We start from the raw sequence: 17,531 nt of genomic DNA, 5'->3' as shown, positions 1-17,531 counted from the left end.
TTTTTTAAAACAGGAATACCAAGAGGATAAGAATGACCTTGTTATTACTGATACTGAACTCAAGCAAGTGGCTTACATTTTTAAATGCAACAAATCTACACTACAAATGAAAGGAAAAATAAATTCCATTACAATTGGTGAGTGGACAGTCTCCATATGAACTTTGAGGCTGTAGTCTTGGAAAGACTTGCACATAGAGGTAACTTTATGCACATGAATAGTCCCATTGGCTGTAATGGGATAACTCACACATGTAAGTCATTGTAGGATTGAAGCATTTTTGTTATTAGTGTGGTAATATAATTTTCTTTAAATGACAGCTTTTTATTTGCCTTCATTTGTTTGGGGTTTGTTGTTTGTTTGTTTTTTGTAGACAACTGCAAAAAGTTTGGCCTTGTGTTTGACAACGTCGTAGGTATTGTGGAAGTGATCAATTCCAAGGATATTCAGATTCAGGTAAACATCCATTCAGAAAACAAAAAGAAAAGAACCAACAACTTTGAAGTGATTTGAGATGATGTGAGCTTCCCTGGAGTGTACAAAAAAAATGCTGTGCTTCAACAAGTTACCTTTTAGATGCACTAAATTCTGCTAACTTGCCTAGAAAAAAGGCTGAGTTACTATTGTTTTTGCCTTTGAGTTTTCAAGTGCCACTGATCAAAGCTCCCTTAGAGAACACCTTTCCTTCATGTGCTGGGGCAGTAGTTGAGATCAGCAGAGGTATTTTCCGATAGTCTGGGAACTGTTACTTCTAGGGAGAGGTGGTCAGGTTCACTCAGTGAATAGTCCCCAGCTTTGGACCTCATGCATCCTGCTCCATCAGTGCCACAGTTTGGCAAAGCTTCCTGGCGTGGTGCTACTCATTTGCCTAATTGGTGCTAAAGTCAAGAAGGTGGTTGTGAGACTCAGTTGATTTTCTCTATTTGCCCACTGAGGATATTGGAAATGACTAACTGAGAGCTAGGTGCTGCGCCTTTGAAAGTGTAGCCTTTGAGCAACAAAATGGAATTAAAATGGCTTCTCTGGCTTTGCTGGGAGAAGGGCAAACAATGGCTTTTCTTTAAAATATCAATAAAAAGACTATTGACAGAGGCATTAGCTCATATCCTGCCTTGCCATCAGTCTTGAGGCTCACATTCCTCACTGAAATCAGTGGGGTCTTCTTCTTAAACATGGATGGGTTGATATAGCGCATTGAGTGACATTAATAATGAAGAACACTGTGTCATGCTTCAGAAATGTGGGTCACAGCTACCACAGGGAGAGGAACAGCAAGATACCTTGTATCTTTTAAACGTTAAAGCAAGCGAATACCATTACTACTAGCTACGCCTCTACTTCTGAACATTAACAAAAACATTTATTGATAATTACTACATTTCCTTTTGTGGGAAAGAAGCAGTTGGACAGAAAAGGACATATTTATTTAGGAAACGGTGATTTTTTTTCCCTTCAATAAATAGAGGATTTTGATTGTTAGCACTAAAACTATTCACCAAAGCTGAAAAGTCCATACATAATGAATGAATAGGAATGCCACATCTTGTTAAAATTCAAATAAAGGGGAAATATCTTTGCTAAAATCAAAATGCCTTTGATGATTCAGGCTCCATGAATGTTTCATAAGATTTCAGTGCCTTATAGCATGGCTGATCTTGCACTTAAAGAAAAGTGTGAGTCAGTCTGAGCAACGGCTGCTTGAAGCAGGCTGCTGTCTTCTTTCTAAGGGCTTGAAACTGCAAGGTGCTGAGCGCCGAGCACCTGAACTCTGTCAGCACTTTGTAGGCTCAGTTTTATGATTTTTGCATGTATGATATGTTAATGTGACAGCCTATTGGAATTCACCAAGCAGATCTCGCCGTAAACAGTAATAACAGTGCAATGCTGTTTGGCTCTTGACCCCACTCTGGTATCACTGATTTTTTTTTTTCCTCCTGGGTTAATATTTGTTGAATAAAACAGGCCCCAGTCATGCTGTGGGTTCCATATAGGAGTATACTTTTGCCTAAATGGAGCTCCATTAAAATCAACGTAGACACAGTGGTCAACTTGCACAGATGAGCATAGGATCCAGGCCATGCTCACTTAATACTCTGTTTATCAATATAAACATTTTATTCAGGAACTGAGTCTGAAATGTATTAACATGAATGATGTGAGCAAGCACTCCTTTTTATTTGGGTGCGTATATAACACATCACACATTGGTGCTCTTTTATGATCCTCACTAACCTCTGTCCTTTTGATATGTGGCTAGTGTATACCATGGGGCTGTAATTACCGCTTTTCTGGAGGGAGGGAGGGAGAAAAGAAGGGGATTCTTACTGACAAATGGTGACTGAGGAGATGTGCACACGGACGGCAGCACTGTCGGCACTGCCGGATTGATTTTCTGGGATTGATCGAGCAGCAGTGGAGACCCACTCAATCGATCAGGAAGTCGACTGAATAAATCTACCCCCGAAAAAAGATTAATGCTATGTTGACGGGAAGGCATTTCCTGTTGGCGCAGCATTCCCACTATGCTGTGCTATTTAGAATTTAGGAAGTCAACGGGAAATACTCAAGCTACTCTGTGTAGCTTGCGTATCTCCTATCGACTGCCGCCAAATTTTGCTGGCAGCGAAGACCAGGTCTCAGTCAATTTGCCCTGTGGAGTTGTTTACAATCCCCCATGTGCAAAGAAGAGTTGGCTTGTTTCCTCTTCTCCCTTCAACTAAATCTTGCACTTGCTTTCAAGCTGACAAAGAAATGTCTATATAATTAATTGTAATCAATTTCATTACACTTTTAGAGCTGTATTAACATGGCTGGCAGGGGAAGGAAAAAAATCCTTTCTTATCATTGTGCTGCAATAACTCAGAGGCTCTTCAAGCTGCCGAATGTTTTACACAGAAACTTGTGGAATCTCTCTCTAGTGAGGGACTATTTTCAGTCATGGGGTGTGTGTGTGTGTGTGGGGGGGTCTGTATCCCCGTAAGTCCCACTGACATACATGCAAGTTATGCACAAGTACTGGTGGGAGTGTGTGTGTGTGGATCCCATCATGGCCAAGGGAGGATGGAGAGAGAAACAGTGAGTAAGAGAGAGAGAGAGAGAGAGAGAGAAGTTTTAGAACTTCAGAGCTAGAGAATAGCGTTTAGTACAGTTAGACAGTAGCAATCTTCCCACCATCTATTAATAGGACAGTGCCAATCTGTTTAAATCCCCACATGTAAATGAAGCTGTCCTACATCAGAGATCAGTGATCAAAGCCAGGCTCAGCAGGTGGATAGGACCATGAAATGTTTCTTTCATTGCACAGTGGCATACGGTATTAGGTGCATTTATTGTTCTTCAGGTGATGGGAAAAGTGCCAACCATTTCGATTAACAAGACAGAAGGCTGCCACATATACCTCAGTGAAGATTCATTAGATTGCGAGATCGTGAGTGCCAAGTCATCTGAAATGAACATTCTCATCCCCCAAAATGGAGATTATGTAAGTGGAATATTTTTAAAGACTCAACTTTTCTCCCTCTTTTAATCTGTGTAGCAATTAGCCTTTCATACTCCTAGGCAAGTAAGAGTTAAAGTGCCACAATTTTTCCCCCAGCAAGGTCTGATTCAAACCACAGAAATAAACTCTTTCATACACCAATAGCCTCAGCTACAGTCCATCAAACACCACCTTTTCCTGGGGTGCAAGGTAATTCTGTAGATTAAAAAAGCCTTTGTCTCCTTCCATTGTGATGGAAAGCATCTCCTTTGTCAATTTAGTCTCTAGCCTATGTGAAACAGATTTCTAACTATAATCTCCCACCACACATTATAAGAACATTAATTCAAAGGTCAGGAAACGCCTGCTTGAAGGCCAGTATAATCATATACTAATTCTTAAATAATACAGTATATTTTTAATACAAGCTTTTTGTATATTTACAGTATCTTGTAGTACTTTCTGCGTATGCCAGGCAGAGTTCAGGAAAGCCATTCAGACATATGGGGTACTGCAGTATCTCAGTTCCTCCTGTGGATCCCTGCCTCATTCACTGCATGCAGTAGCAAGTTATCATATTATTAGACTGTGTTGTGATACATACACACACAGGGGCAGGGTTAAAGTTGTGTATGCAACTCTACTGAGGGCTTAACCAGGCTATCTTAACCTTCTTTTACTATTTTTGTGCTGGAATTTCATTGGGGAGTTTTTGGTTAATTTGGGGAAGAAAAAAAAAAATAGCTAAACACTATAGCCTAAATGCTCAGCAGTGACGAGTGAGTCTAGGTGCCAAACTTTGAACACCTTAAAAGGGCCTCATTTTCAGAAGGTGGCTGTTCAGTGCTGTCTCAAATCAGGCTCCTTTCAATGTGTCTCAAGCTGGGCAACCAAAATCACTTACCATTTAAGAAAATGTAGGCCTACTGCAAGGCCCTTACAGAGTCTGTAGAAAGGAGCCCTCTCTTCTACATCTTAGGAGCATCACACAGATTTTACCCTACAAGTCACACAGAACTTGGGGCCAAGGTTCCAGTAGTGTGCCTGCCCACCTGCACAGGTGCACATGAATGAACTAAGGACTCCTGTGAAGCCCTGACTGTACATCTTATGTCCTTTGGAATGCTTCACTTTTGAAGTGGTAATGTGATAGTGTTTTTGTTACATGCACTATTGTTCACTGACCTAAGACTGGTGAACGTTTATCTCAAGATCTGAGATTAAACAACCTACCACCAAATTCTGGGGACTGAACATGGGTTTTGTTCTATAGGACATCACTTTTCTCCTTAAAAATCCTGTTAGTCTTGTCACTAAATTACCGGGTTTAAGTCCTTCTTTTGTACATTCCCATCCAGTTAGTTTGACTGCCTGCTTATGGAGTGCATTGTCTTTTTTGAAACAAAGTATATTTATGTAGTTGACCCAAATAATGTGAAAAGGGGGCTATTGCAAACTAGCACATTAACAAAGCTATATAAACTATGGTCATGATGAGTTTGTTTCCTGCAGGGCATTGAAACAGTTTCCTGTGGGTAATGAAGAAGGCCTCTTTGTAATCCAGGCATGTCTGCGTTATAAATGCCTTGTCAATCATGCAGCACTAATAGTATTCCATCAGTTTTAATAAGATATCCACTGTTTATCTAACCATCGATGTTGCTCTCGCCCTTTACCAGAAAGAATTTCCTGTTCCTGAACAGTTCAAGACAGCATGGGATGGATCTAAGTTGATCACTGAACCTGCAGAGATAGTGGGTTAACTTCCTAATGCCATACAGCACCCGCTGACCACAATCCCAGACTGAGGTCAGCCTAAATAAAGCAGCAACATAAAGAACTAGAAGTAGCAGTAGCTCATACTGCTGTAGTAGGCCTTCAAACAGTGACACATCTGGCACATTTTTTTAGACATTCTGATATTTTTAAGGTTTCCACACAGTTTATCTTCATTTATGGTTTTGGTTCTACATGATGTCATGTAAATGTAAGGGATTTTTACAAAAATACTCCATTCAGATTATTGGCTATTGCACTGCACACAGTAAGCCAAAAATATTGCATGATATACTTTGTTACAATCATGATTCAGTGCATTCCTTTTTATGTTTTTGCTAGTCAAAAATAATCTTAAAATAGTAAAATGTTTATTTTACCTTTTAGGCAATTCATGTATGATGCGGTGAACATGTATCCCTAGGATGTGTGTGATTCTTGTAGATCTGTCCTAATCATCATGGGTTTTTTTTAAGACACAAGAGTACAATTTTCAGCAATACATTTTCCCAGTGGAATATAAAACCAGGATATTTTAATCAAACATTTTTCTAATATGGATAGGTAGAGTATCCCTCAGCTTTCAATTTACACAGACCTGTTGTATCCCTTTTGGGTGTTGTAAATTATTAATCCTAATATCTTCTAGAAAACATTACTTAAACTAAAGTCTCTCAGATGAAGGTTTTTCACTCCTCTGATTTCTCTTGAGTTCCTTTATTTGGGGCCTTGGGGTTTTTTTCTTCACGTAGTACCTCACAGCCTACTCTGAAGACTGACATAGGGTTATTTTATGATTGGGGACACGTGCTAACGTCAGATGCCCTGTAATTGGTTTCCTTGCTAATTTTGTTTCTCTAAAGTATTCTGTTGCATATGCTATCAGTTGGGGATATAGTTCTAGGTTAGGTTTGGTTTTTTTGCCACTTGCAAGATTTGCATACTAATCTTAAAATATGTCCATATATAAAAGCCATAGATGTGTTCCATATAAATTCTGAGCCCAAATTAAAGGGTCTATTTCTTGTTTAAGACCCTTGATTCTACTTTATAATCCTTATTGTACATGCTTTTTTAACACTAGGGTGGAGTGTGCTATACATTTTACTATTTCAGTGCGTAGTACTCAAAATTCAGCATACATTTTTGGTCACTTGTAATACTTTGTAAGAGTGAAATCATGATTATATGCTTGCAAAGCTAGTTACAGGATATACACTGTACCTACGGCACCTTTCAAAGTACATAATTCCTTCCGTTTTAAAGTATTTTTGACTGTACTGCAACCAATAGTGCTCATACAATAAGTTTTACTACCTGATGTTTTATCTGTATGTATAATGTTGTGGCTTTAGTACATACCATTTTTCAACAGTGAACCTATTCTGAAATAAAAAAAAAAAAAAAAGGGAGCCTGTACTTGCTTTAAATACAGCAAGATATTTAGAGTGTACTTTATTGAAGTTTTACTTCTATGGGCATCCATTTTCTTAAATGCCATTGCAAAAAGTTTGAATGAGGAGAGGCAGCTCTGACTCCCTGCTGTTGACCAAGTGTGTCTTGTACATCATATCCCATCCGCATGGCTATTCTGTAGTAGTGATAATGGGCAGACCTGCAGTTCCAAAATTAAAGCATCAGTGGCAACCACAGAACTTCAGGAGGGCCCCTCTTTAAATAATTCCAGGGCATAACATCACTCTCTCCTTTTGGTGCACCTGTATGTACCATAGGGCATGTCCAAGAAGTGACCACGTTCAAGTGGGAGTCACTGAAACTTTGTTTCTAGTCTCAGCTATGCCACTAACTCATTGTGTGACCATGGGCATGTCCTTTTTGGGCTGATTGTCAGAGATGCACAGCATAGCAACATCCACTAATTGTGCAATATATTTCACCTGGATGTAGCGTGCATACCTAGAGAAACTGGAGGGAAGTGTGTGCCATGATGGAACAGTTTATTAACATTAAGAACACTAATAATTTCTGCACTAAAACAGTCACACATGGAAACATTCTAAACCTGAGGGATTAACTTTTCTTCTAATCCTGCATCTGATATTGATATTATAAACGTCATCACTCAGCAACATGATGCCTACTAAACCTTTGGATTGCTGAAGTAAAACAAGTGTTGGATACTCAACAATTACAGAAAGCAGATATACAGCTCTGACTTACAATAGGCAGGCAAGTAATTTCAAAATATACCTGGGAGGAACCAGGGGTATTGACTCTCCTTTGAAATAACTGGCTGTCTGAGGAGCGGTATGACTCTTCTAAATATTTGCAGGGAAAACACCATGGTGATGCAGCTTTCTCCCTATGGATTATGTTCCTGTAAATGTTTTATAAATATTACAAAAAAGGCATTTATAAGAAATTATCCTATTAGCTGTTGATGTCTGATACATGTGTCCTTGCTACACTTTTTTAAAAGTGCAGGTTAGCTTCCTTGAAATACACTTATGTAGGATGGGCTGCCCCCTGCCCTACAGTGGAAACCCATCTTTAACGTATCTAGGGGATGTAAAGGTAGAGGATTTTTTTTTTTAATCCCAGCTTCTGACTCCACCTAATACAAATCTATGTACAGTTGCCTCTAAAGAATAATCCTCTATTGAAAATCATATATAAAATCATGTTGATGAAATGCAGATTCCTACATTCTTCAGGTATTCTGCATAATGATGATCTGATGAACTATGCCAACTTTAATCAATTGCATCCACTCAATATCTGTCTTCTGGTTTGATTTACACTTAATTCTGTCCCCAATTTTAATGCCACAAACAATATATCATGACTTCAGATGAGGAATAAGCAGGAACTCCTCTGAGCAGCCCAAAAGTGCGAAGATTGTTTTGTATTATCTTGTGCTGATTCCAGCTATCTTTGTCCAAGTCACACCCCCAATGTGCTTTTCTGCACCAAAATGGTGGTTATTCTCCATACTGACTGTTGCACCAATTTAAATTGTACAGCATCACACCAGCTAGAATCCTCTTGGGAGCATACACTGATTTTTAGACAACTTTGTAGTACGTAGTAACTATTTTCATTATTTGGCAACACATATTGCATGGCTACTTTTAGCTACCTGCCTACAGTATCACTGAAATGCAAACACCTCTAGTGTGGATGGCAGCAGCCAGCCAATATACTACACAACAGTGTGGGGAGGGGAAATTTTTGGCCAAGAACAATGAAGAAAACCCCCACTCTTGGATAGTGTCATAGGATCTCTAACATACATGCAAAGCAGACAGGCCTTCAGTGACGGTATGATAATAAAGAAGGACATATACGTAAACAACTTACAGTACTCAGTTTATATACCTTGGAAGGATAAAGGGCGGAGTTGATGCTAGAAGGATTTTAACTCGTGGTTCCAGTCTAGATATTGCTTCTAGGAGTAAAAATGATAACAGTTCCATTTATCTATAATTATACTGATGAAAAGAAGTTGTAATAAGGTCTCACTCTTCTAAACATGTCTCATTTGTAACGTATTACTTTAAATAAAAGGCTGACACTTCATAAAGCTACAAGCTCTTCAGCCGTTGAATCTAGAAGCTGACATTGGCCCCTGATAATTCCCATTTCTCCCCATTAATAACAAAAAAAAAAATAGAATGACAAAATTGAGAATAAAGTTTTTAAAGTTCAAAAGGGCCTGTTCCCTGCTAATATTTACATGTGTGCCTTCATGAAAGTCAGATTAGGTTGATTGTGTAATTCTTCATACAAAAAGGGATAACTGGCCTCCATGCCAAAATTATGCCCATAGATAGGTCACGTGTTTAAATAATTGATAGCAGTGTGATGGTGTTAGAATGATCAAATTTGTAGAAATCCACAGAATAATAAAAGTTCCATTGTTTGATCTCTGGAGCAAACCCCAGATCCCATGTGAAGTTCAGCCTTTGTTGTCACTCGGCCTATGTCTCCACAGCCTTGCACTTTGTGTGGATTGGGGCCTAGAGAACCTGCTCTTACCAAGGTCAACATGAGTTTTGCCATGGATTTTAAAGGGAGCAGGATAAGATCATAAGTACTTTAAGAGATAGGCAGTTCTAGAAATAATCCCAACATTATATAATAGAATCTGGGCCAATTTTTTATATAGATTGATGACAGGATATATCCCTGAAAGCAGAAACTCAGGTAGTAAATACAATAATTCTCCAACCATTGTCAAGAAATAATGGATTGGCCCTTTGTTTCATATTATCTTAAAAAGGAAACTCTGTAAAAATCCTGGTTTAATTATTCATACTTGTCATTAAAAATATAGGAAAACAAGATTGTAAGTACTGAGGTATTGACTCTATATATCCACCAGGTGGCAGAAAACTATTGTGGTGCTCCAAGCTCTGTTGGTAATCAGACAATGTGGGAACTATATTATTTATATAGAATACCTGTACTAATTTGGAATTGTAGCTAATCCAAGAATTAGTAAAATCTGTATTCCAAAAACAAGGCAAAATTTACATCGTTCAAAACAAGAAAATTTTCTTTGATAATTTGATTCTTAAAATGATCATTTGAGTAAAAACAGAGAGTTATGAAGGATTTTTTTTTAAGTGTCGGAGGGGAGGGGAAAACATCCAGTTCTAGGTATCAGTGAATAATTCATCTCATTCACTTTTAGCTATCCTTCTATAATAACCATTTGAAAAAACCACACAAAACTGGAAATACCTCCTTAGCTGAAAAAACACTGAAGTCTAATGAGCAGGATTATTGAAGGTGACAGAGGAAATAATTTCCAGTCTGCATTTGAAATACAGAAATCTTTCCAGTGTGTTTAACTAAAACATTCATGTTATTATTAATTGTTGTGTGGTCAGGTTACTAAGCTTTGTACAAATCACAGTCCCTGCCCTGTAGAACTTGCATCCAGCATTGGATTTAGTGCCATTGTATTATATACATAACCCAGAAATACCTACACCTGAACCCCAAATTCTACTCCCAAACATCAGCCCACATCATTTGGTCAATAGAGATTTCCAGCCTAAGAGCTAAACAGCCTACCTAAGTGAAATGCTGTTGCCATCAACTTCAGTGAGGCCAGGATTCCCCCCAGGCTCCTTGCACCTGCAGAGGGCAGGGATTACTGGAAGATTCACATGGTGGTAGAACCACTTTGTAACCATTACTCCAGACTTCTATGCCCTCTGACTACTTAGCAGGCTGAGGGGAGACGGTGCAGAGGAGCCAGAGGGCAGCAGGTTTTCTGGCCTGGCCCAGTCCTATTCCCAAACAGCTGCTATGCATGATCTCTCAGCTCAATTCAGGCTCCTCTGAACCCGCATAATAAAGGAACAATATTGGAGTAGATAGGAGTTTTGTTATTTGGTCTATATAGTAGTTATTAATAAGCTGATGTCTGTGAAGTATTTCAAACATATAAAACATATAGAAGTCCTAGGTATTATTATAAATAGCAGAGGCATAACTAGCACTATGTACTCAGCACTCTTTCTACCTGGACACTATCACTCTTTCTACATTGGAGTTCTTCCACCTACTAAAAAATTAGTCTGGCATGAAAGGAAATTAAAGTTAATATAACTGTTTTTCTTACCTTGTCCTTAACTACATTCAAAGAAGTATTTTATGTGCCTCCAGCACCATTCCCAGTGAGTTTCTACAGACCACCAGGGAAAGAGCCTTGTAAGGCAGGGAAAGCAAGAGCTCCCCAGGCCTCGGCTCCCCATCTATATAATAGGGATAATTACACTGCCCAGCCTCACAGTGGTGTGAGGAGAAATACATTAAAGAATGAGGTGCTCAGATCTTATGGTAATGAGGGTCATATAAGTTCTTAAGTTAGATAGAACTGAATGTGAGAGACTTTCACTCTTTAGCTACTGCTGCCTTGAGGGAGACAGAGACTGAAAGCTTTCCCTCAGACCTCAACTGTAGAGAAGAAAATAATAAGCTGGCCATCGTCTCCTATGTCTCGTCAAATGGCAGGATGGGCTACAAGAGGCCATTTCCCCCTTTTGGTTTTCCTTCACAAGAGAGTAGAGCTCGCCTTTAGAGAACGGTAGTATTCTGTTCTTTATGGATAAGGTCTTAGGTCCCAACACTGCAAGCACATGGGTGCTTAACCTGAGTATCCTACAGGGTGACTTCAATCAGTATTCTCAATAGTAAAAGTAAGCACCCAAGGGTTTGCAGGATTGGTGCCTTAGAATCCAAAGATCAAACTGAGCAGCCCCAAAGTGTTCCAGTGGAGTAAAATTACTTCATATTAATAACTCACAATACTGAGCATGCACCTGGTTGTCAGAACCTCACACTGCAGGTGAATTACATGTTTTTGCCATCTTCCATTAACTGTTCAGGGGAATAATGCAGTACTACTCAGCACAGTGACTATGTAAAAATAGCACCTTCTTGTTCAACAGATCTGTTCCCTATGTGCATTCACAGGCCTGTTTGCTCACTTACATGACAAGAGGGAGTTTGTTGCTGCTTTTTAAAAAATTCCTGTCAGCCCCTAGTCAACACAACTGTGGGAGAGTGAGCTGGATTCTCTTGCCTGTTGTGTCTCAGAAGCAGAATGACATATTAAGTTCCAACCAGTTACACATGTGTAAAACCTCTGACAGCAATAGGATTGCACAGGTGCCACTGAGGGCATACCTGAAGCCTGGAAGGTAGCACAAATGTAACGGGAGGATTAATTTGGCCTTCAGAACTCTTTATGCTGGTAATGCCCAGGAAGGAAAGAACTAAGTTGGAATCTCTGAGGCTAGTTCAGTTTGCAGGGCTGAAAGTTAGAAAACCTATTTAAAACACAATTTAGAAAAGTACAGTTGTTATAAAAAACAGTGAAGGATAATGAACAAGGAGCTGCATTATATCAATTTTACAGTCCTTTTCCAGAATAGATCTCCACTTAAGGATTTTTAATCATTTTAAAATCAATCTGTTTTTCAGGATCTCTTAAAAAAATCCCTGAGCTTGCCATAGTCATTTAGCAGCAAGTAGCTCTCTGCTGTAAGAGTTTTTGACCTCAGGGTCTTCCATCCAAAAGGTTACTTTATATGAATCAAACTGTGCAGTTCTCTCCTGCCCACCTTTCTTTTTCTTCTCTCTTTTCTTTTCTCCTTTCCCTTGCTCAGTGCTTAAAGTGCACTGAAAAAATATTTCTAAAACTCAAGTAGGAATGACATTTCAGCCCTGCCTACTTTCATCTCTTGCCCGTCTCCTGCAGACAGTCAATCAGAGCTACTACAGGAAACAAACCATGCTCTCTCCCCTTCTTCTCAGGAGCAAAAGCCCTTCTCACAGGAGAAAGCAGAAAAAAACTCAGGGCAGCTCCACTCCCTCCTCCCCTCCTGTGAACAAAATGGTTCATGGGCTTCTGCACCCTGAAACACATGATTTGGAATAGAAAGTTGGGTGTGTGTGTGAAGAGCCCCTGGTGCTGCTGCCAGCTTGGAAAGGGGGAGAAGGGACTCCCATTGCAGCCCCCTGAGCCTGGGAGGGGGGCAAAGAACCCCAAGAGCTGCAGGAGCAGAGATGAGGCAGGTCTGGGGGGAGAACTGATAATGAAGGGGGGAACAGAATTGATGTGCTGCTGGGGGACAGGCAAATGTGATACCACTTTCAGTTCTGTAGAAAAAGATAGACTCACACACACACTTTTTTCACTCCACCCTAAACACTACCCTCTTCTCCTCTTATCTTTCCACATTATGCCAACCTTTGCAGTATAAGAAGGTATCAGTTCATCTGCCTAAGTTGATCTCTAATTTTGGTCTGGTCTATATTAGATCTACTACTGTAGATCTTCCTGTTACAGATGTGCTTAACTTGATTTAGCTTAAAGTTGTTTGTCCCACTCAGTTAAATCAGTTTAAGCATGATTTAAATGTGTTTCACTCCATCTCTATTCCGGGCTTGCAACGAAGTAACTAAATTGACTTTAAAATCAATATGCTTTCATCATGTGAGATTTGTTTTGTCTTTCTAATACAGGCATCTACTTCTCCAATGTTGCTGAGCACCATGACTTGGCAGCCAGGGGAAGATGTGGTTTTTCTTTGATATAGCGCTCTGTTGAAGGTGGGAGTTCAGAGGAAAGCCATCACTTCCTACTGAAGTGCTGTGGTGCTCAGCAGCATCTGGAAATCAGCCAAAAAGTTTTAACATGTAAAGTTAATTTTAGACAATGGATTTGGAAGCTGCTGTAAGGCTACCAATTTAGCTTAGTTTCTTAAACTTCAAAGTTTTACACAGAGGGAAGAAGAGGGAAACAGAAGAGATGAGAGGCAGAGGATTTAAGGGAAAGATATCATCACTTAGATACCAAGGTGACAAGTGCCTTAGAAACAACTAGGATACATAGAAAAATGGCAGCTTTTAACTACCCCCCAACCACTTGAGCCCTGATGCCCCTAGTTAATTCTGTGGCCTCTTAGCTATTTTTAGTTTAGAAAATGTAACTGCAAACTTAATTCAGTTTTCAGAATAGAAAGTGATATGAAAGTAGCCAGGGACCGCAAACAGAAGCTGAAAGCACAGATGGGTGATGGCAAGAACACAGAAAATTCAATTTATCCAGCTACATCCACCAAAAACGTAAGGGTAAGGTGGCAGCACATTTTAATCATGTCAGTAGTTTTATTGGCATGACAAGGTAGCTGTTGGGAAGATTGATACATCTGTGATCTTGGCCAAATTCAGAGGTAAGTTTGTGGGAGGCTGAAGTGGTAACGTACCCTGGCCCCTCAGCACGTGTTATACCAGCTAAACTCAGTTCTGAATTCAAAATGGAACTTCTACATAATAATGGGGTTTGTACAAAAGACCCACTCTATCTTTTACACCCCATGTAACACCATTGATTTCAGTAGAATTGCATGCATATGATAGAGGGCAGCACTGGGACGACTGCATGTAAGAATACCTTAAGTTATAGGAGCAATGAAACCAAGACTTCATGCTTGCTTTTCAACAGAGCAGCCCCGAAGTCTCACTCATTGACTAAACATGGAGACTTGTTAATTAAGGAATACAGCTGAAACCCTTTGAGAATGAAGGGTCTGTCTACATGTATTTCAGTTGGAGGTTAACATTCTCACATTTAAAAAAAAAAAATCTTTGGGCACATGATCTGACACAGGAAGCTCCCGGACAGAGTGGTCATTTGAGAAGAGATTAAAGGAGTTTAGTGTGTGAAGTTGTCTCTCTCAGAAACTCTTAATACTAAAACATTTAATAAAGAAATCAATCCTCATCTAAACAGGTTTCTGCTGAGAAATCTTTCAACAATGCTTTCACCATCCCATTTGCTGCACTCTGGGCTCTAACTAGTGGCATTATTTTGTTATCTTAAATGATTTACAGTGGAAATTCCTGGGGTCATTTTCCCTGTAGCGTTAGCTACTGGAGTACTGATCCCTACATAGACCTAACAGACAAACAGACTATCTCACTGCAGTGAAATGTGTTAAGACTCAGGCAGACTTTCACCAAGTACAGAATCAGTGACCGTAACCTAGAGGCAGAAAGCAGGAGGCACAAAGGAGTCTAAGGCCTTGTCTACACTAGAAAATAATATTGACAAATGTTACAGCAATGGTCAAGAAGTGCTGTAATTACAACACTTGTGTCTGTTCACACAGCACTCACTGTGTCGCCAAAGCATGTCCACAATTGGTGCTCTAGCATCGACAATGAGAGCAATGCACTGTGGGCAGCTATCCCACTTTGCAACTTGTCACCTTGTGCCACTAAGATTTGTGGGAAGGCGGAGAGGATTGCAGCGCATCATGGGTATGGGCTTAACGTCCCATGATGCAGTGATTTCCATCCCATTATTCCAGGGGTTTCCAATTGCATTTGATGCCATTTTTTAATGGCCCCAGTTTCTTGAGCACCTGCCATCTCCATCTGAAAGAATGGATCCTGCACTGCTCTCCGCTGTTGCTGTCAATGTTCTGAACATACCGTGGCTGGTCATGCAGTATATCATGAGCTCACAATCAGAATAGGAATCCAAGGCTCCTGACCTACTGTGTGCTATGCAAACAAACAATGCTGAATTACTGTTTGTATTCATGGAGCATTTGCACACAGTGCACTGCTGCTTTTGGCACATGAAACAAGCACTGAATGGTGGGATCACATTGTTATGCAGATCTGGGATGATGAGCAGTGGCTGCAGAACTTCCGAATGTGCAAAGCCACCTTCATGGAACTCTGTGCGAAACTCACCCCTGCCCTGCGGTGCAAGGACACCAGAATGAGAGCTGCCATCTTGGTAGAGAAACATGTGATGATTGCCGTGTAGAAGCTGGCAACTCCAGACTGCTACCAGTCGGTCGCTAATCAGTTTGGAGTTGGGAAATTCACTATTGGTGCTGTGTTATTGCAATATGCAAGGCCATTAATCGCATTCTGTTATGAAGTACTTTGAGTCTTGGAAATGTATATGAAATAGTGGATGGCTGTGCAGTTATGGGACTCTCTAACTGTGGCGGGGTGATAGATGGCACACATATCCCAATTTTGGCCCCAGACCACCTTGCAATGGAGTACATCAATAGAAAAGCTACTTCTCTACAGCACTGCAACTGTTCATGGATCACCATGGGCGTTTCACTGACATTAACATGGGTTGGTCAGGGAAGGTGCATGACACACACATCTTCAGGAACACTGGCCTGTACAGAAAGCTGCAAGCATGGAATTTCTTTCCAGATCAAAAAATTTCAATGTGTGGGTGGAGTTTGGAGAGGGCATGAAAGCAGTTCTGTACTGGTTGCAAAGTGGGGTGGGGGAGCACCAGAAAGCATGAATTCAATCTGCAGTTATTAGTGACTTTAACAGCTCTGTTTGCTCCTCTGTGGCTTTTATCATGCGCTTGTGACCTGCTATCATTCACTCCTGGCTTACCCTCCTCTCCTGCCTATCAATTTTCTGATTTTCGAACGCAATGTGACTCCATGCCCTTTTTTCTTTTTTTTCCGCCTCAGAAGACTGTTAGAGTTCTCGGAACATCTCCTCTTTGCTTCTCTGTGGTCATTTTTTTTATCAGCCTCAGGTGCTCGGCAGTGTGGAGGGGTTTTCCCTCAAGGGCCTATCTGTAGAAACACAATAAACAATGAACAGAAGCATGACAGGGAGTGCAATAACAGCACTGATACATTACTGTCAAATGCACCTCTGTCTCACTGTTCCCTGGCAAGTGCACAGCTTAACGATCAAACAGGGCATGGTGAGTTGTGCCCAGGGGGAGGGGGCACTCAAGCTGAGGAAAAGGTTCTGGGTGGTTGTTTGAGGTATTGATGCAGGTAGATAGGGACAAAATTTCAAATTGTGCCACCATTTTCTACAGGTGGGAGCCATAGAACCTGATATCTCACTCCTTAGAGTAAGCAGGGATGCTAGGGTGATCTCCATGCGAGCAGCTTCAAACCAGGTCCCTGTGCTGCTGCCTGTGTGCCACTTTTGTCCCTGCACAAGTGATTGCTGATTGCCAGCTTCAGACACAGCTTCAAACCAGGTCCCTGTGCTGCTCGCCTGTGTGCCACTTTTGTCCCTGCACAAGTAATAGCCCATTGGGGAACTGGGGAAGAAACAAAGCAGCTCTGCCAAGGAATCTCCGGCAGAGGATTGGTGAGTATCTAGAGGAAAGTTTCCTAGAGATCTCTCTGGAGGATTCCCATGAAATCTCAGTGTGCATTAGGACACTTGTCTGCTGCACTGCCTAGCTGAACAGGGGAATGGGAAACGCATGCTAACACAGCTACTCCTGTGCATTTCTAACCCTTCAAACTAGTCCTAACCCTCTGTCTTTGGTGTGGATGGCCATTGTTGGCACAAAGAGCTGACTTTGGTCAACAAAAGTCTGTAGTGTAGCCCAGGCCTAAATCTAGAGGGGAGCAACTGTTCAAACCAGGTCTCTAGACTCTCCTGCCGCTCTCCCGCTAACACATGCTCATTTAGGTGATTTTATTATGTTGGCAGTAGAGCTCTTTCCCATCAACGAAACACAGCTACACAAATGCTCTTACAGCAGCATAGCTGTAATGATACATATGTGCCACCATAAATTTTAAGTATAGATTAGCCCACAGTACACTTATTAGCTACGACGGCCAGGGATGCCACCTCATGCTCTTAGTATCCCTAAACTTCTGACTGCCAAAAGCTAGGACTGGACGACGGATCTCTCAATAAACTGTCCTGTTCCATTCATTCCCTCTGAAGCACCAGGCATTGCTCACTGTTGAAAGACAGAACA

At 40.7% G+C, this 17,531-nt stretch overlaps 1 protein-coding gene and 1 long non-coding RNA gene across 3 annotated transcripts in view; one reads left to right on the top strand and one right to left on the bottom strand.

The window, feature by feature from the left end:
* CAP2 (cyclase associated actin cytoskeleton regulatory protein 2) overlaps positions 1–6,655 on the top strand; it is an 81,296-nt gene extending 74,641 nt beyond the window's left edge. For both annotated transcript variants that reach the window (XM_067568352.1, XM_067568351.1), the window contains 4 exons: positions 14–137; positions 374–456; positions 3,341–3,481; positions 5,158–6,655. In XM_067568352.1, coding sequence (XP_067424453.1) covers positions 14–137; positions 374–456; positions 3,341–3,481; positions 5,158–5,241 — 432 coding nt within the window. In that variant the 3' untranslated portion in view covers positions 5,242–6,655. The remainder of the gene's footprint in view (positions 1–13; positions 138–373; positions 457–3,340; positions 3,482–5,157) is intronic.
* LOC137166578 (uncharacterized) overlaps positions 1–10,948 on the bottom strand; it is a 29,174-nt gene extending 18,226 nt beyond the window's left edge. The window contains exon 1 of the long non-coding RNA XR_010923736.1: positions 10,851–10,948. This is a non-coding gene — a long non-coding RNA (uncharacterized lncRNA). The remainder of the gene's footprint in view (positions 1–10,850) is intronic.
* Between the last annotated feature and the right edge of the window lie 6,583 nt (positions 10,949–17,531).

The sequence above is a fragment of the Emydura macquarii genome, unplaced genomic scaffold (genome assembly GCF_026122565.2).
Source record: "Emydura macquarii macquarii isolate MOO-44397 ecotype Brisbane River unplaced genomic scaffold, CSIRO-AGI_Emac_v2 contig_2890, whole genome shotgun sequence".
Classification (NCBI taxonomy): Eukaryota; Metazoa; Chordata; order Testudines; family Chelidae; genus Emydura; species Emydura macquarii.
Note: the sequence above shows the minus strand (reverse complement) of the source record. Positions and strands in the feature narration are given on the sequence as shown.